The sequence below is a fragment of the Meles meles genome, chromosome 5, assembly GCF_922984935.1.
Source record: "Meles meles chromosome 5, mMelMel3.1 paternal haplotype, whole genome shotgun sequence".
Taxonomy (NCBI): Eukaryota; Metazoa; Chordata; class Mammalia; order Carnivora; family Mustelidae; genus Meles; species Meles meles.
In genome coordinates this window covers 35,206,118-35,226,892 of record NC_060070.1, presented here as the reverse complement: position 1 = coordinate 35,226,892, position 20,775 = coordinate 35,206,118, and the positions used below count along the sequence as shown (strand labels likewise).

The 20,775-nt window shown below is 38.2% G+C and overlaps 1 protein-coding gene across 1 annotated transcript in view; it reads left to right on the top strand.

Moving 5' to 3' along the window:
- FHL5 (four and a half LIM domains 5) overlaps nucleotides 1-19,519 on the top strand; it is a 43,324-nt gene extending 23,805 nt beyond the window's left edge. The window contains exons 2-6 of the mRNA XM_046006939.1: nucleotides 5,258-5,428; nucleotides 6,239-6,413; nucleotides 7,597-7,766; nucleotides 13,200-13,386; nucleotides 19,169-19,519. Coding sequence (XP_045862895.1) covers nucleotides 5,270-5,428; nucleotides 6,239-6,413; nucleotides 7,597-7,766; nucleotides 13,200-13,386; nucleotides 19,169-19,332 — 855 coding nt within the window. The 5' untranslated portion in view covers nucleotides 5,258-5,269 and the 3' untranslated portion in view covers nucleotides 19,333-19,519. The remainder of the gene's footprint in view (nucleotides 1-5,257; nucleotides 5,429-6,238; nucleotides 6,414-7,596; nucleotides 7,767-13,199; nucleotides 13,387-19,168) is intronic.
- The last annotated feature ends 1,256 nt before the right edge of the window (nucleotides 19,520-20,775 follow it).

Genomic DNA, 20,775 nt, shown 5'->3' with positions numbered 1-20,775 from the left:
AAATAAAATAAAAAATAAAATAAAATACCAAGGGTAGGAGTGATCAATCTTTGCCCACCCCTACATCCATTCTGCTCTGTAATCCAGAGATCAGAGACCTGCTGCAGCTGCCCCTGAAACCATTACAACTGTTTCTCACAGCCAGAACTCCAGTCACTGAACCCGGGACAACCTGAGTCCCAAGCATTTCAAAACAGTAGAAGTCACTCACATAGCTCAGACACAGTCTGCCAGCATCAACAGCAGCAGGAACACATCCTCCATTTCCCTCCCAGCATCCAGTTTACACACATGGTTTGAGTTAGCAGAGCCAAATTTGCCTCCTGAACACCAGCTGAAGAGGGGCCAGGAAATATTTTTAGTTTCCTGACCTCTCGAGCGAGGAGGGTAAAGCCAAGGTTGAGAGAGCTAACCTATAATGTCTACTGCATGATTCATTCAAACTCCACCTTCTCCAACTTGTTCCTGGATTTTTCCTAGTAAAAAGTCATCATTCTTCCGTCTCCTCTAAATTGGCAGTGTTCACCACCATTGGACAAACCTCATTGGACATTAAAGCACGTTGGACCTGAAAAAACACTTATTCTTGTTCTTTGCCTCCAGAAGTTCTGATTTAATTGGTTTGGGGTGGGGGTGCACTACAGAAATTTTTAAACTCCCAGGTGCACTCTGTGTTTAGAATGACTGCTCTAAATTCTTACAATCTTTCGTTTCTCCTCATCACTTCCTAACTTCTATTTAGTTATTTATAAAATGTCCTTACTCTTCCTACTAGATTACAAGTTCTCTGAGGATAGGATTTGAATCTACTCTCTTTTATGTCCTTCACAACTTCTGGTGGATTACTTTGCAAATAAAAAAAAACTTTAATTTTGATTGACTGCATGAATAAATGATGTATGATGCCTTGCAAACAAAAGCATATTAAAGATACCACACATCAAATCCCTGCATCCCTCCTGCTTGACATTGTCTCAAGTACATTTCTTGTGAATCTATTAATTCTGCTCAGCGTAGTAAAAATATAAATGGATATATTGCTTACAGCATTAGTCTTCTAATCAATAATTCACCATAAAATATAACTTGACACAAAATTATTCTTGGTTTGGAAAAAATAACATCTAAGCAATGGCATTTTCAGTTTTTGGAAACTATTGCCAATAAACTCACATCGTTTTAAGTAGAAATCTGAAATAAAGGAGGGAACACTGGTCATGACACTGTATTTCTGAGCGACTTATTATATTTTTAGATATATCAGTTCTTTGCTATATCAGTGTATCTCTAAATCTATCTTTTAAAACCCCAGTATGCAAAGATAAAAATTCTGTACTTAAACTATTGTATAATTACAGAATGACTTTGAAAGAAGTTTGACTAGAATATATCTAGTTGAAATATATAATCCCTTCGAAAGAAGTTGGACAAGAACATCTACTTGATATTGATACTAGTATTTCTGAATTTATACCTAAAAAAATTAAATGCTATCCAACTGGGTTACATTGTTAATATTAAGATTTCTTATCATTTATTATTATAGATCTGCTTTTTAAATCTTTGAAAGAAAGAAAGATTTAAAATATTTGAAAGGGAAATTTTTCCCAGTATCTTTGCCAAATTGACCCTCAGATGGGGGCTCCTGAGACAAAAATCACATGGTCCTCATCCCCTTTCTTACAGCTTTGAGTGTTAGGAAATGATCAAAAGCAAGCCATTTCATCTGCTCTCCCAACTACAAAGTTTTTCCCCAAGTATTTGAAAATACTAATGTTAGGGATAAAGAAGAGGAAAAAGGACAGAATGATGTTGAGAAAAGAATAAGGTTCGGCAAAAAGTGACTTGATTAGAGAAATACAATGCTTCTCTTGCCTGCCCCCACCCCATTTAGAGCTGCTTGTATTAAAAGCTCAAATAGCTTTAAGAAGCTTTAGTTTCAAGGTCTTGAAAATCTGTTTCCAAGACTCACCGTTTCCCAACTTTGGAAGAGATCCCATGCCATTCTCCCATTTGTCTTTTCTACTTCCTTTTTCTTTTTTTTTAATACTTTATTTATTTGATAGAGAGAGATATCACAAGTAGGCAGAGAGGCAGGCAGAGAGAGAGGGAAGAAGCAGGCTCCCTGCTGAGCAGAGAGCCCAATGTGGGGCTCCATCCCAGGACCCTGAGATCATGACCTGAGCCGAAGGCAGAGGCTTTAACCCACTGAGCCACCCAGGCGCCCCTTCTACTTCCTTTTTTGCCCAAATCAAGAACATTCCTCCCACCTTCCCTCCCTTGCTTCCTGAGTTCCAACAACTTAACATTCTTAAAATCTCCCCAGGAAGGTTTCCTGATGCTATAGCTCCTCACCCTCTTCTCTATTAGCTCCTTAAGAACTCCATGGTTCCAGTAGAATATGTATCACTTATATGGTTACAACGCCTCTTTGGACATTGTTCGCATACCTACAGGTAAATAAGAGACTTCATGAACATGATGGCTGAATTTCTTAGTGTATTTTCCCCAACCAGGAATAAGAAAATGAACATTTAGTTTGTTCTCTTACCTCAAATTATGTCCACCACGACCAAGGTAAGAGTTAAACTAAGAGAATCCAGACTTCTGGAGGGCAGGGAATTCAAATATTACAGAGTAGATTTTCAACACATGTTGACTATCTCACTGTATACTGCAAAATCACAAGGTTTTGAGATGTTGAAATGACTGTTCTCACCCTACCCAACTCTCTGATGCTGCTTTAAGGAAAAAAAAAAAAGAGAGAAAATAAGAAATAACTTTCTTTTTAGGGGTGCCTTGGTGGCTCAGTGGATGAAGCCTCTGTCTTTGGCTCACTGGTCATGATCTTAGGGTCCTCGGATCAAGCCCTACGTCTGGCTCTCTGCTCAGCAGGGAGCCTGCTTCCCCCCACCCCAGCCTCTCTGCCTGCGGCTCTGCCTACTTGTGATCTATCTCTCTCTGTCAAATAAATGAAATCTTAGGGGAAAAAAAGGAAATAACTTTTTTCTTAGAAAATAATAAAATATGGTCCATTTTGTTAAGAACTTTCTAGGGAGCAAGACCTATTATGTGGTTAGAATGGTGATACTTATTTAGATAAGTATTTATATTTATTGATATATATTTTGATATCTATATGTATAAATTTATAAAATAAATGAGATATAGGTATTGCAGTGTTGTGTTTAAAATGCTGAAACACTACCAGTTTTGTAATCCCTTTAGTTGCTTCTTCATTTTATCAGATACTAAAAGCCTCACAAAATGGAAGTAGACTGGGAGTTTCCTTGCTCCACAATGTTATTATATACATCTAATGCCAAATAAATACTAATAATGAAAACGGCATTTTCCATACAAAGTGATGAAGGTTAAAGGTATAGAGACCTTATTTCACTATTAAGAGATAAACACATGATCACTGCAAATGTGAATAAAACTCGCATTTCAAAATCTTTCAGGGGAATTAGATCTATTTTCCTCCTGTTTCTAAATCCTCAGTAACTCTTTGAGTGTGTTTGTATTCACTTGGAAAGGACATTTCTGTGGAATTAATCAAATAGGGAATTCAATGTTCCTTGCAGATAATTTTGGCATGTTCCATTGGGAACTTTCTAGTATGAATTTTCATCTTCCCTGGGAAAAAAACCCCACATGTTCTAAATCCTGTCTTTTCTTTGTTAGTGAAAAACAATATAGCAAAGCTTCCATGTACAGAATTAATGACAATATATATTCAACAAGACAGTCTTCTGAATACCTCATCATTAAATAAAAGAAGGCAAAAATGTATGGGAATACAATTTGAATGTACTAAATAAAAACTGGCATTAAAAATGCTGTGAAAGGGGTACCTGGGTGGCTCAGTGGGTTAAAGCCTCTGCCTTCGGCTTGGGTCATGATCTCAGGGTCCTGGGATCGAGCCCTGCATCAGGCTCTCTACTCAGCGGAAAGGCTGCTTCCCCTTCTCTCTCTGCCTGCCTCTCTGCCTACTTGTGATCTCTGTCAAATAAATAAATAACATCTTTTTTTTAAAAAAAAGCTGTAAAAACTAACAACATAATAAATTTTTCAAAAAATGTTGTAAAAAGCATCAATAATTAATGGATTTTCTGATTTTGCTAAAATTAAAAAAAAAAATTTCCAAGGTAGAGAATTAGGACATATTCATAGCTCCTAATATATTCCAGTAAATCCAGAGATAACAAATCTCATTTTCCAAGAAAATCAGTGATAGTGCTTTTACGACAATGAAAAACTCATGTTCGATGCCTAATTAAACCTTTTGAAAGCCATATGTTCTGTTCTTTACTGGTTTCTTATCCTTGCCTTTGCTTTATGTTTCATAACAGTTTCTCATTCAGCAAATGCCCCTGTAATTCACCATTCTATATACATTTTAGTTTTAGTTTAGTTCTAAAACCTAAAGAAGGCTTGAGTTCTTTCCTACCACTGATGGTTTCCACTGTGCTTCTATGTCTGGGTAATTGCTCAACAGCAACCAGAAAGAGCAAGCGCTTGGACTAAGTCTTACCTGCTTAGGAGTTGTATTTGGCCAGTTTAGTGTGGGCCATCCCAAAGGAGATGCCCAGGAGGCAAGCGTAGCTTCAGCTATGGATCTGGGAGTCAACAGCATATTTGGGGAGGTTCAAGCCACAAGGAAGGAGGATGTCCCAACAGAGTAAGTAGTACAGACAGATCTAAGGACTAATGGGCAGAACTCTCCTTAAGTGCCCAATAATAATTTGAGAAATAAAAGAATGGCCTAGAAAATGACAATGTGCTTGATTAGTAACTTCTATTTCAGATGGTTGTGATTTCCAAGGAACTCTACCTCCAGAACTCTCCAGCAAGTTAGTAAGTGATGACAGTTAGTGAAAGACCGATCAACAGTTCATATTTATATCCTTGAGGTGAAACTGTCCTCTTTCAACACATATCACATTTTCATTGAAGTTCACATTAGTGAATGATGAATACAAGATGTTTTGCACAATCTGGCTGCTGGCTTACTGCATTTTGTTAGCAAAACGCACAGGAACTGCCAAAATGGGAGAGGAGCCTTTCCTAAATCACTCCAAATGTCACCATGACTACAGCATATTTTCCTAAATTGGTGGTTTTGGGGTTTTTTTGTCTGTTTGTTTTGCTTAAGATATAAATTCATTCAAGTGTTTGGCTCCTATTAAGATTTTATAATTTCTCTTATAAAAAAATTTGCTTTCATGTACGTGAATCATTTTCTTATTCACAGGACTGATCCAATATGACAACTGCTCAATTTGATTGTCAATACTGCACAGCATCACTTCTTGGGAAGAAGTATGTACTAAAGAATAACAATCCATATTGTGTTTCATGTTACGATCGTATCTTTTCTAACTATTGTGAGGAGTGCAAAGAACCAATCGAATCAGGTTCCAAGGTAGGTCTTCAATTCACAGAATGATTGCATGCAAACAATCAGACCAATGCTTGGGAATGTCTCGTTTCCTTCAGTATTGACTGTTAATACTGTATTGCTCCACTACTGGATATAAGCACCTTCAAAGTTACCATCATGACCAGGTATGGCGTCTAGCACTATGAAACATAACACACATTTTAATCCTCACAGTGGTCTTAGAAGATAGGTAAAGATGCTAAAGATTAAGGAGGTTATGTTACACAGCGAAAATGCTGATTTCTTTCTGGAATAACAAGAGTATAAATGAATAAATACATAAATCATTGCAAGTGTAGAGATTCAAAAATCTGTATTTTCTAACTTCGAATCAGGCTCATCTCTCCTAAGTCCACTGTGCCCTCATACAGCCCATTCCTCCCACAATGCACATTACTGGTTTTTTCTTTTTCTTTTTCTTTTTTGTATTTGTGTTGTGGTGTTGAGATTTTGTTTAATCTCAAACAATAATAGGATATTACAACCTAAAAATAAAAATCATTCCATGATTTCCATGATCCTTCAGTTTACAAAAGGAAGGAAGAGGAAATCTGAAGAAATGAGTTTATTTTCCATCGGTCTTCAGTGACCAACTAAGAAAGCCCCAGGCCCCAGCTCTTAATTGCCCCAGAGAGCCTCCTCTCCATGGGTAATAGTATCAATGACAACTTTCCCTCAAGCTATCAGCACAAACTACTGACACCAGAGTCTCAGGAGTGTTCATTTTTGTCTTATCAAATGACCTGTTTTGTCACTAGCACATTTAATTAACTCATATTTACTGCCTCGAAGGATCTTTGTTACAAAGGCCGACACTGGCATGAAGCATGCTTCCACTGTGCCAAATGCAATCACTCCTTGGTGGAAAAGCCTTTTGCTGCCAAGGATGAGCGCCTGCTGTGCTCAGAGTGCTATTCTAACGAGTGTTCCTGCAAGTGCTTCCACTGCAAGAAGACCATCATGCCTGGTAAGATCCCAAGGGAGCTCCAGTCTCTCACTGAAGCTGCAAGGCTTTGAATTACACCCAAGCACAGGAAGAGCAGAGTAGCTAAGAAAGCCCTCCTTTGGAGAAAGACATCTATCTTGCTATCTCCTGATTTCATTTTGTACATTTTTAGAAATTAAAGGATTATTCTTTCTGGGTAATTATTCTGTATGGGTAAATTACAGTGTTCGATGTATTTTCATGAAGTTAATTCACAGAGACATTTTCAACCACAATCTGGGCCGTAGAATAAAAATAACATCTAAACTGGGGGCGCCTGGGTGGCTCAGTGGTTTAAGCCTCTGCCTTCGGCTCAGGTCATGATCTCAGGGTCCTGGGATCGAGCCCCGCATCGGGCTCTCTGCTCAGTGGGGAGCCTGTTTCTCCCCCTCTCTCTGCCTGCCTCTCTGCCTACTTGTGACCTCTCTCTGTCAAATAAATAAATAAAATATTAAAAAAAAAAGATAACATCTAAACCAATAACACTAAGACTGCACTAAACACCCTGTCTTGGGCAAAAACAATGGCATCAGGAAGCATAATTCATCACAGGAGAATGGGGCCAACCATCATTTTGTAGCAGGACAAAAAAAAAAAAAATGGTTTGAGGGTCCCTCATCTTTATTCCTTCTAGGCAAGTCAAGGATTCATGTATATGATTATACTTCCAGGCAAGCACCTTCTCTGTTTTGATTATCTTCTAAATCCCCAGGGACAGCAGCATAAAACACAATTCTCTCTCATTTTCTTATTATGAATTCAAAGAGTTTCTAGAAGACCATAACTGTACAACATCAATCTCAAGAGTTTGTGCCTCAGGCATCCCTAATATCCCCAGATTAATAATTATGGCCCAGTCCGTCTAAACCCTATGCAGCCTTTCAGAATCTCCACTAGTTGTACTTTCAAATCTCAAAATTGTAGCTTACACAGTACAAGAGAATCAATAAAAGAGTGACTCATCCTCATCATGGCTGAACTCCACCTTCTTTTTCTCAGGTAAGTGGTTTAGAAGCCAACAAAACACTGTTTTTCTGTGAGGACAATTAGGCTTATCATCTTAACATTACAATATACAGTTTGAGTAATTTGACATATCTTTACTTAAAATAAATAAAATGATGTTTCATTTGTACTAACAGGTTCTTATTTGGGGGGGTCACAGGTTCCCGCAAAATGGAATTTAAGGGAAACTACTGGCATGAAACCTGCTTTGTGTGTGAGCATTGCCGACAGCCAATAGGAACTAAACCCTTGATTTCCAGAGAGAGTGGCAATTATTGTGTGCCATGTTTTGAGAAGGAGTTTGCTCATTACTGCAGCTTTTGTAAGAAGGTAATTATCTAAAGAGGATGAAGCTTGTGGAACCTTCCAGACCATTGCTTTTTAAACTCACTAGATATTTGGAATGCACCGATACCATCATGTTCTGTCTTTACACGTTCACATTAGTTTTGAATTCCATTATGGCCAGACGCACACTGCCCGTCATGATGAAGACAGCCACCTACTTTAATCATCATGAAATTCCACCCAGAATGTGAACGTAAGATTCCAAAAGCTCAAGATAGTCCAGTTCTATTCACTGCTACCTCACAAGATTCATGTATTTTGGCAAAGGGCGTACATCTCGTAGAATACAAGACATTTTTTAGAAAGTAGTTTTGGATCCATTTCATTTCAGAGAAATACGATTTTTCTCAGAGTCACTAAAGGAACCAGTTTAAACGGGGTTTAACTTCTCACATTATGTCCCAGCAACACAAATGTCTTCTTGGCTTGAAGCTTTAATATTTCTAAAAAGTAGATAAAGTAGACTCAAGAGAGTGACAAGATCATTAGGGAAATTCATTAGACATAAAGACAGAAAGAGGACAAGGGCAGCAAGTGGTTTGCTTCCAGTTCCAGATTGTTCTGACTTGGATACCCATTCAAACCATATCTTCCAATAAGAAAAAAAGTCATGCTTTCAAGTAAACTTTGTCCAACCTTTTTTAGCCTTTAAGCATTAATGTGAAAAGTCACTCATCTCTATCACCTTGATAAAATGTGTCTGTATTTCTTAATATATATTGATGTACTTGAAGAAATCCTTGACCCATAAGGCATCATAAAGTTTAAAATAACATGATAAATTGTGATGGGAAAGCAGTGGTGTCTAAATATTTTTGATCTATGGGTTGGTTTGGCAGATCTCAAGACCATTTGTATAATTGCATCTAGACAGCTGGAAGCCTCACTACCACTTTCTATGGGAGCGCATGTGCACAGTAATTTTCTACATGTATTTAAAACAAAAGGACTGCATTTGCAGAGAAAACAATAAACTCCTACATCATAACCATTAGAATACACTATAATTATGGGGGCGCCTGGGTGGCTCAGTGGGTTAAGGCCTCTGCCTTCTACTCTGGTCATGATCCCAGTGTCCTGAGATCGAGCCCCGAATCAGGCTCTCTGCTCAGCAGGGAGCCTGCTTCCCCCTCTCTCTCTCTCTGCCTGCCTCTCTGCCTACTTGTGATCTCTGTCAAATAAATAAATAAAATCTTAAAAAAAAAAGAATACACTATAATTATGGCTGAAATTACAATTGATAGTAACATGATAGAAAACCATCTTATACCCAGAGACTTCCATTATTCAATCAGAAACACTGACTTAGACAATGACTTTATAGGCAACCCTCAGATCCTATGACCCTGCAATATATGTAGCTCAGACGATTTACCAGAGCTGATGACCTGCATTTTATTTTTTTTTATTTTATTATTTTTTGAGAGAGAGAGAGCACACACAAGGGAGGTAGGTAGATGCAGAGGTAAAAGGAGAGAGAATCTTAAGAAGGCTCCATGCTGGGTATGGAGCCTCTCATGGGGTTCCATCCACAACACTGAGATCATCATCTGAGCTGAAATCAAGAGTTGAATGCTTGGGTGCCTGGGTGGCTCAGTTGGTTAAGCCTCTGTCTTCAGCTCAGGATGATCTCAGGGTCCTGGGATCGAGTCCCACATCAGGCTCTCTGCTCAGCAGGGAGCATGCTTCCCTCTCTCTCTCTGCCTGACTCTCTGCCTACTTGTGATCTCTCTGTGTCAAATAAATAATAAAATCTTAAAAAAAAAAAAAAGAGTTGGATACTCAACCGACTGAGTCACCCAGACACCCTGAAGACATTTATTTATTTATTTATTTATTTATTTATTTATTTATTTATTTTTAAAGATGTTATTTATTTGACAGAGAGAGACACAGTGAGAGAGGGAATCCAATCAGGGGGAGTGGAAGAGGGAGAAGCAGGCTTCCTGCTGAGCAAGGAGCCCGATGTGGGGCTCAATCCCAGGACCCTGGGATCATAACCTGAGCCAAATGCAGCTGCTTAACGGCTGAGCCACCCAGGCGGCCCTGAAGACATCCATTTTAGAAACAGATGCCAGAGGGCACTTGGGTGGCTCGGTGGATTAAGCCTCTGCCTTCAGCTCAGGTCCTGGAATTGAGCCCCACATCAGGCTCTTTGCTCAGCAGGGAGCCTCCTTCTCCCTCTCTCTCTGCCTGCCTCTCTGTCTAGTTGTGATCTCTCTCTCTGTCAAATAAATAAATAAAATCTTTAGAAACATGCTGGAAACAAATAGATTTATCTCACTGCTTTGTAGGACAACTAAGTGGGCCATGTTCACATTATGTTTCTTAAAGACTTAAGTTAAAATATGAATGAGACTTGTAGGAATTATTGGGCATACAATATAAAGCTTCTTCTAATGCTATAAAGATTCAAGAGGGGGAATTTCTCTAGTACACCCATGCTAAGCACTGTTTGAGGCCAAAGCACTGGCATTTTCCAAGTTATAGGAGCCTGTCCTATATTTAGAATATGATTTGAAGTCACCAAAACTTTGTGAAATATTTATACTGGGTGGTAGACAGACCACGACATGCCAGATTATTTTCTATTTAATTTTTAAAACCACAAGTCTTTTAAGGAAAGTTGGATATAAATGTTACTGATCAAGAAAAACAATGTTTCAACTCAAACCAAAGACCAAATAAAACAAACAAAAATGGGCAAAGAATACTGGACAACCAGCCCCTTAGAACTTATTTCATAGATTTCATTTTGTAAAACTAAAACTTATTTTCCGGAGTGCCTGGGTAGCTCAGTTGGTTAAGGGTCTGACTCGATTTTGGCTCAGGTCATGATCTCAGGGTCCTGGGGTCAAGCCCCACATCGGGCTCCTTGCTGGGCATGGAGACTGTTTGGAATTCTCTCCTCCTCCCTCTGCCCCCACCGCCCCTACTCTCCCTCTCCCTCCCTCTCTCTAAAAAAAAAAAAGAAATAGATTAATAATTATAAAAAATAAATAAATTAATAAAATAGAAATAATAAATTAATAATTAAAAAAATAGAAATAGATTAAAACTTATTTTCTACCAAAAACAAGTAACCTCAAACCACAGGTGCTTTGAATCCAATCTCCTCGAGGTTCAAATAGAATATTCTCTGATTCATTGGCTATGGTCTACTAAGCACAAAACCAATACTGCCTCCACTTTGCCAGAGAAGAAACTTGTTCCAAATCCCGGGATCAACCAATGGCAAACATCACGCCTGGATATTCAGCTTCATCGTAGTGGGCTTGCCCCTTCAAAAGGAACATCATCACAAGCAAACTATTTTAATGTTCCAGAGTTTCTTCTCTCTAATTAAACAGTCTTTGGTGTATATATCAAGTTTTCTTTTGCTGTGAATATATTTTTCAAGTTTGGAATCTTTAAAGCGTTGCCTGCTAATAATTTGACCAAACAAATCAAAGGCATCTTGAATTCTGCTGTGCCTGCAATGAGGCATTTGAAATCAGTAGGGGGTATTTTAAATTGCTTTAGTTCACACACATCATTATGTTTCCCATTACTCATTTAGACTAGTATACATTTTTTCTGGTAGGAAAAGTAACTTTTCTATCAAATATCTTTAATTTTTAAGATATTTGTTGTAGATTCAAAAATATCTTTAGAATCATCTTTTCAAAAGCATGTATCATAGACAACATTTTTTAAAATTTTTCATCAATAAGATGGCTTAGAAGAGTCTCTACATTTTCTATATCCAGTTAATTTGAATACAGAGATTGCAGGACTTGCCTCAGGGAGCAGATGAACACATTCTAGATTCCAGAGCTCTCCAAGAGCTCAACAGCCATGGATTCTAAAGACACTATGACTTAAAAATTGCTACCCAAGAACAGTTGTCCAATATTTACCCATCTGATTCTAAATAAAGATGTCTCCACCTTTTAAAAATTACAACCCATGGATTAAACTGGTTTGGAATATGGGGCACCTGGGTGGCTCAGTGGATTAAGCCTCTGCCTTTGGCTCAGGTCATGGTCCCAGTGTTCTGGGATCAAGCCCCACACCGGGCTCTCCATTAAGCAGAGAGCCTGCTTCCCCCACCCCGCCCCTGCGCCTGCCTCTCTGTCTACTTGTGATCTCTGTCTGTCAAATAAGTAAATAAGATCTTTAAAAATAAATAAATAAACTGTTTTGGTGTGTGTGTGTGTGTATTTGTATTTATATATATATATATATATATATATATATATATAATTCCTCCGTTATATATATTACAGAGGAATAATAAGTATGTCTGACAAAACCCTCGCACATCACACATTAAGGTTCAACATACAAGCTGTGCTCATTACATAGAGTTCTAAAGCTGAAAACCCACACAGTTGGCACAGCACTCCATCTGTGCTAGATACAATACCAGAATTGTTGTCCAAATGTTTTTTCCCTTGGAGTTTGTTCAATCATTCAACAAGGACTTATCAACTGTTCATGAGCGAAAAGTAACCTTGGTCAGTATTGTTTTACTGGCTAAGCACACTGGCTCAGGAGTCAGACTGTGTAGGTTTGCATGCTAGTTCTGTGAGACCTGGCGAGTGACCTGACCACTCTAACACTCAGTAGTTTCTCATCTCTTAAAGGGGAAAGATAATAGTCTTCGCTGTGTTGGGTGTTAAGAACAAAAGAAGAGATGGGGCGCCTGGGTGGCTCAGTGGATTAAGCCGCTGCCTTCGGCTCAGGTCATGATCTCAGGGTCCTGGGATCGAGCCCCGCATCAGGCTCTCTGCTCCGTGGGGAGCCTGCTTCCTCCTCTCTCTCTGCCTGCCTCTCTGCCTACTTGTGATCTCTCTCTGTCAAATAAATAAATAAAAATCTTAAAAAAAAAAAAAAAGAACAAAAGAAGAGGTCATCGCTTAGCACAGGGCTGAGGACTGAAAGCTCACTTCAGAAATATTAGTCATGATTAGTGGATGATGGTGCTTAACAATGCCATGCAGGGTTGTTACTATTGGATTAAAGCTTTCAGGGAAAGGTCACTTTTTTCAGTATCCTTAAAAGTTAGACATGGAAATAAGAACGTGGTGCAGAAAATATCTTAGTTCTGATGGCAGATCTTTGAAGCCCAACAAAAAAAGAGAACAATGAGAAAAGGAATCAAGGCTCTACTTCTTTTTCATTTTCCTGAGTCCATAATGACCCTGCTTCTTTTCTATTCCACTGTAGGAGAAAAATTAGGATATTTCTAGCTGGTTCTATTTAATCCTTATAACATTTTGCTTCTCATATTGATTCAAAAAAATCACAAGGAAAGGACATCTTGACACAAGGTGATACAGCAGCCCAAAGTACCACTTGTGGACATAGAAGAGGATCATGACAAATCGTACTAGCTCCCATGGTCACTGCCTTTTTGTGATCCTTTGGCAGGTGATAACATCAGGTGGGATAACGTTTCGTGACCAGCCGTGGCATAAAGAGTGTTTTCTGTGCAGTGGCTGTAGGAAAGAGCTCTGTGAAGAAGAGTTTATGTCCAGAGATGATTATCCATTCTGTCTGGACTGCTACAATCATCTTTATGCCAAAAAGTGTGCAGCTTGCACCAAGTCCATTACTGGTAAGTTCTTCAGTTTAATATGGTCCTACGATGGCTATGTGGATGCTATATAGTTGATTTGGGAAAGGTGAGTAGAAAAATGATAATCTTCTTTTTTCATTTTATTTTATTTTATGTCTTTTCAGTGTTCCCAAATTCATTGTTTATGCACCACACCCAGTGTTCTATGTGATACATGCCCTCCATAATACCCACCACCAGGTTCACCCAACCCCCCAAACTGCTCCCCTTCAAAACCCTCAGTTTGTTTCTCAGAGTCTACAGTCTCTCATGGTTTGTCTCCCCCTCCAGTTTCCCCCAACTCACTTGTCCTCTCCATCTTCCCATGTCCTCCATGTTAATCCTTACGCTCCACAAGTAAGTGAAACCATATGATATTTAACTCTCTCTGGTTGACTTATTTCACTCAGCATAATCTCTTCCAGTCCCATCCATGTTGATACAAAAGTTGGGTCTTCATCCTTTCTGATGGAGGCATAATACTCAGTAGTATATATGGACCATATCTTCTTTATCCATTTTTCCATTAAAGGGCATCTTGGTTCGGTTCTTTCCACAATTTGGCAACTGTGGCCATTGCTACTATGAACATTGGGGCCCAAGTGGCCCTTCTTTTCACTACATCTGTATCTTTGGGGTAAATACCCAGTAGTGTAATTGCAGGGTCATAGAGTAGCTCTACTTTTAATTTCTTGAGGAATCTCCACACTGTTCAAAGTGGCTGCACCAACTTGCATTCCCACCAACAGTGTAACAGAGTTCCCCTTTCTTCACATCCTCTCCAACACTTGTTGTTTACTGTCTTGTTAATTTCAGCCATTCTAACTGGTGTAAGGTCGTATCTCAATATGGTTTTGATTTGAATCTCCCTGATGGCTAATTATGATGAACATTTTTTCATGTGTCTGTTAGCCATTTGTATGTCGTCTTCGGAGAAGTGTCTGTTCATATTTTCTGCCCCTGATTATCTGTTTTGTGTGTGTTGAGTTTGAGAGTTCTTTATAGATCTTGGATATCAGCCCTTTGTCTGTAGTGTCATTTGCAAATATCTTCTCTCATTCCGTGGGTTGCCTCTTTGTTTTGTTGAATGTTTCCTTTGCTGTGCAGAAACTTTTGATCTTGATGAAGTTCCAAAAGTTCATTTTTGCTTTTGTTTTCTTTGCCTTTGGAGATACATCTTGAAAGAAGTTGCTGTGACTGATGTCGAAGAGGTTACTGCCTATGTGCTCCTCTAGGATTTTGATAGATTCTTGCCTCACATTGAGGTCTTTTATCCATTTCGAGTTTATCTTTGTGTATGGTGTAAGAGAATGGTTGAGTTTCATTCTTCTACACATAGCTGTCCAGTTTTCCCAGCACTATTTATTGAAGAGACTGTCTTTTTTCCACTGTATATATTTTACTGTTTTGTCGAAGATAATTTGACCATAGAGTTGAGGGTCCATATCTGGGCTCTCTACTCTGTTCCACTTGTCTATGTGTCTGTTTTTGTGCCAGTACCATGCTGTCTTGGTGATCACAGCTTTGTAGTAAAGCTTGAAATCAGACAACGTGATGCCCCCGGTTTTGTTTTTCTTTTTCAACATTTCCTTAGCAATTCGGGGTCTCTTCTGGTTCCATACAAATTTTAGGATTGTTTGTTCCAGCTCTTTGAAAAATGCTGGTGGAATTTTTATCAGGATGGGATTGAAAGTATAGATTGCTCTAGGCAGTATAGACATTTCAACAATGTTTATTCTCCTGATCCATGAGCATGGAATGGTCTTCCATCTCTTTGTGCCTTCTAAGATACACATGCAGGGGTACCCACACATAAATACAAATATTACACAGACCCCCTCAGAGAAAGTGGAGAGCATAATTAGGGCACCCATGTTCTGTAGAGGGTAATTAATACTAAACCTAATGGTAATGACTAAAGTAAAGTAATCATTCAGGAATAGGATGAGCTGAGAGGTCAGAGAAGAACTTCACGAGGAGCCTGACATTTAATGATTTGAGTGGGAGAAAGGGATATTTATAAAGAAAAATCCTGCTTAATTCCAAATAAGGGCAAGGGTCCCTGAGATAGAAAAAGTTTTAATTAAATGCAAAGTATTGTACAAAAATCTAAAGCTGTAATAATTAGGGTGGCATAGGTCAGGAATTAATTAAATTTCATTTTAAGATGCTTCTAACAAGTGTATCATCCTCTTTCTATCCACTTGCAATACATTTTAATTATGAATAGATGAAATAAAACAGGATAGCATTGTGCTGAATGAACAAAATACATGTGATATGATTTAAAAATATCACAAATGATAAATTGATTCGTGTTTAAAAGATTTTCAAGGTAAAATGATGCATTATATTTTCTTCGGAAATACCTCCAAAATGCTAATCCTATAGTAAAAAAAAAAAAAAGAAGAAGAAGAAGAAGAAGAAGAAGAAGTTGGCATGACCTGAGAACCACAGCAGCTATACTTTTAGGCAGAACTGTACTTCTATTCCCCATTCCTAGGATTCTTAGATCATATTCCATTTCTTTTAGTTCAGTTTATGTAACATAGAATTAAAGATGATTTTATCCTTTTCCTCCTCCTCCATCTTCAAATATATCACAAAATAAAAGTTGAATCTTCTTATGTCTCCAAAGAAAGAAGAGTTCCACTGCAAACCCAACTTGGCAGGTTTTCACTGACTTGCAAGGGGGAGAGAGAGAGTTACCCTGACAAACAAAATCCCATTTGTCTGCACAGGGCACTGTTTTTCAGCATCCCACCCTGTCCAGAGCTACAGCTGGCTGGCAGGTTTGTTTTGTTTGGCCTGCACATGTTTGGAAACAAGTGCAAAACCCATCTCTGCAGCCAAAAGTACATGAACTTGCGGAGTTTCAATTCTGATCCATCACAGATTCATGTAGCTAAGTGACTTTTTTCTGTTGGGTTGTTTCCTGTTAATCACTGAGCCCAGGTCTTTGAGGTTCAGAGAGAAAAAACACATTGTCCTGCATGTAATATAAGGATGCCTTAAGAATCACAGATTTGACCCAAAAGTAATCCAAATATGGGATTATGTAGTTAATTCAGAATAATCAGCTTTTTTATAATTATCATAATCTTCCTTTGGCTCTGATGAGAGACACCTGAGACTATAATGTCTGCAAAAACTTCAAACTCACTTCACTATTTTTTTATCTCAAAAAAAAAAAAATACACACACACACACACACACACACACACACACGTGCGCTTTGAAGTAGTGTTTCTTTAAAATTGAGCTCTTTGAATTAATGTTCCACAGGGAATTCTTATTCTGCCATATATTTATCTTTTGAAAATTGCACGTTCATGCCAACAATATGTCAATCTAAGAAACTATGTTAGGGTGTTTTCAAAATACTTTTTTATATTAAATAAATCTATGAGTCTCAGGTGTGAATTTTTTTAAATCTCATTGAATAAATTTGATTCATTTGAACAAATTCAAGGTGGAACTGTAATATTTTTCTCCTCTAAGATAGGATCAACCTTTCAAATTTTCTGGGATAAGTGAAGCTGCTTGATGTAGTGGGAGTAAAAGAACTTGGCCTTGCCTGTGCCCCCTGACTACTGTGTGACCACGGATAAAGAACTCACCAGCATGGAGGTCCTCATTTCCTTACTTGCAAATGCAGAGTTGAACAGGATCACATCTTCACTTTCTGCCATTTCTGTTTATTTTGAGCAAAAGAAGTTTCAGATGTTATTTCTCCAGAAAAGAATGCTAGTGTTCCTGATTATGGTCTTTACAAAAGATAAATTCAGACTGAATTTGGGAAAGTTAAGAGCACAGGTCCTGAAGCCAGATGGCCTAGGATTGAATCCCAGATCTGCTACATACCAAATGGCTGATTTGGGCAAGTGGTTGAACCTCTCTGTTCATGAATTTTTGTCTGCGAAGCAGAGTTGATGATAATATCTACTCAGGAAGGTAAGATGAGAGCTATGTGATGCAGATATGTGAAGGGCTTAGGATAGTGATGGACTCATTTTCAAGTGCTCAACAAATGCTAGCTTTTATTCTACTGAATTTTCAGTAATAAATGAAGTCAAATAAAACAAGGGCCAGAGATGGGTTTCCTGGGGGACTTTCCTACTTCAATGACCCTCACAACCTAATGGAGGAAATTTATTCAAAATTGAAACAATTTATAAGCATCTGACATGTTGAGTCCACCTCTCTTAAATTCCTGCTACCAGATGCTTCTATTTCTCTCTTCTTTGTAAAATTCTGGAGGAATTGTTTTTATATTTACCACTTATATGGGCTAAAAATAAAATCAAGAAAAACTCATGAGCATCAAAATGCAAGATATGTAATAATTAGTTTTATGAACAGCGATGATTCATGTATATATAGAACATGATTCTTGCAGTCAGCTTATTAATGTTTTGAATAACACTCAGGGAATTAATTGGTTCATTACTGATTTACTCTTATTAGCAAGTAATGATGACAGCATCATAAATAAGCAAGCTATAAATTTAATCAAAGAAGGTAAGGAAATTTGATATGCATTTACTTATAAACTAATTTCATGTAAAGACATCAAATAACATTTTTAGTATGGAAATAAGTGTTCATTATCATATTTAAATAGTATCATATTATATATCCATATTTATATTTATATTTTATAAATTTGTATATTATGTGTTATATATAAATTTTATATATTATAAATTTACAAATTACCATATATTTATATTATATATAAATCTGAAATAGCATGCTTATTCACGTTTTTTGCTTCCCCAAATGGAATATTTGGAAATTACATGTGAATCAACCCACGAACTATGTTAGCCACACTCTCTGAGTAATGAGCAAATCATGGGAGGTTTGTAACACTATGATCACTTGGAAAAAAACTTGGCAAATAAATGAAGACCCAAGGCATCCCAAACCATTCCCAACTGCTACACCTTTTCTCCCTTTCAACTCCTCAAAGCCAGTTCCTTAAACTGTAGCCTGGATCCATATTAGGGATATGGAAAGACATTGTCACTGAAGACTCAAATTCTATTCCCTTTCTTGGAAACATTACGATTCAGGCGAAGCCCAGGTGGAAGTTGTAGAGGCTGACAAGGCACCTCTTAGAGACAAATTACTGGATAGCATGGCTTCAGTGGTCCAAGTGATCAGACTCATAGATCTTTATTGCAAGCTTGGGCTGATGTTGTCTCTGGGCAAGGCAATCAGTTCATCATGTTAGGCTAGTTACATGATGGTCTGGATGAAATCTTCTACTGGGGACTTTTGGAAATCGTGTCCCAAACCACAGTATGACCATGGAAATTTATCTTAAGTAAAACTAAACATAGAAATAGAGGATGTCATTAAAACATCAGACACCAGGCTAGGAAGTATACATTTATTTTATTGTACCTTAATTTTGCTTTAAGAAAACAGGGTCATGAAGAGAGAAAAAAAGATAGTCATACCCAGATATCTCTTACTTTGAAATCTGTCCCCCTTCTCTTAAGTGATCTTTATGTGTTTCCCAAAATACCTGCTTTGTACATTCAGATTCTAACTACTTTTGTAGATTATGGAAAAAATTGGGACTCAGGCTGGATCTCATCAGGAAATTGGCTAGGGTGTCATTCCCAGGTGGACACGGGGGCATGGAAGGCCACATACTTGCCTCTATGCAGTCTTCTTGCTCATTGCTGTTCTCTACAGTTCCTAGGAGAGTACCAGATGGAATCCTTAATCTATTCATTGGAAGAATATTTTTCCCCCAATTCCTTTACAGGTCTCAGAGGTGCCAAGTTTATCTGCTTTCAAGACCGCCAGTGGCACAGTGAATGCTTTAACTGTGGGAAGTGCTCGGTCTCCTTGGTGGGGGAAGGCTTCCTGACCCAGAACAAGGAAATCTTCTGCCGTAAATGTGGCTCTGGATTGGACACTGACATCTAGAGGGAGACAGCCTTTCCTCACCGGAAATCCACCTTGCTTTTGTTCTCACTAAATTCAGACCTTGCTTGAAGTAGTAATTCTGACTTATGTTTCAGCAAATTTTGATGTAGAGTTTATAGCAGAAGGATTTTTGCACACACACACACTGATTGAACTGTATCGTAAGAGCTCAGAAAAAGCAGTCGAACAGGAATGAACATATCCTAACTCACAAAGGCATCTCTCCTTGCAAAATACTGCACTCTGCTGTTAAAAACATAGGAAAATATCTCCTTATTGTCATCAAACATATGACCTATACCTAAAAGGAAGGGTGTTATTACCAAAGACTGATGTTTTCAAAACTGCAGAGTAAAAAAGGAAATTGAGAGATTAAATTGACAGGCACATGTGAAGCTAATGTTTGCATTCCTAGCGAGCTAATTATATATAAAGTGATAGACTGGCTATTGTTGGTAGAACAAAACTAATCAGAAAAACTGATCAGTAATCATCCTATTTGAGAATTCTGTCCCTTTATCATTCTTTTATTCACACATCCTGACTTTGGAGTTGCAAAACAAAACTGCAATTTGCCCTCCTCTATGCTGCTTCCAGAGCTGGTTGGTTCCATGTTTAACAAATGGAAATGAGAATTTGGACTCTGTGGCTCTCATACTCTGCATGGTTATAAAGGGGTCCTCTCTACCTGGGAATAGTTAAAGCCTAGGTTTCAACACATGTTGTACCAAACGCATTTTCAAAGCCCACATGATTTTTCTAAATACTTAACAGATTCCATGAAAGAGAAGTCTATTCTCTCAAATGAGCTAACTGGGGTAATCATTGTCCCCAAAGGAAAACCTTTAAAGTAAATAGATCATTAAGTCATCACTTGTGGAAATGAGTTTTAGGAAAGGGATTGAGCGATGGAACATGACTTTCATCCAGATATCTACAGGCATAATAGAATGCATAATTACCTCTGAGCTTCATGCATTTTGCCTTCTAAAATTACACAGATGATTAATGAGAAGACATGAAAGTGGGCTTTGACGAAATTTAGTAATAATAAGAAGTGAGAAAAAATAATTCGCTGCTGATAATTCTGGACCTGCAAAGCAATACCATATAGCAAAGTGGGCTGTAGATGAGCCCTCCCCACTGTTATACCACACCTGTGCCACCCACCTCAACCCATGCCAACCATGTCCAAGAGTGCCAATCTCCGGCATGGCCCACAGGTGCACTCCCAACCCTGAGCAGTCATTCTACAAATAAGTCAGTGTTTATCGGTCACAAGAGAAGAAACAGCCTTAATGAAAAGTCTATGCGTGTCTTTCTGCCAGACATCAACTAATGATCACCCTACCTAGCTGCAGTATTTTCCACATTATGAGGGATAAATGGAAAGCAACCTCTTTCTCCATGGTCAATTACTGTCCTTGTTATAGTGTCACTTAG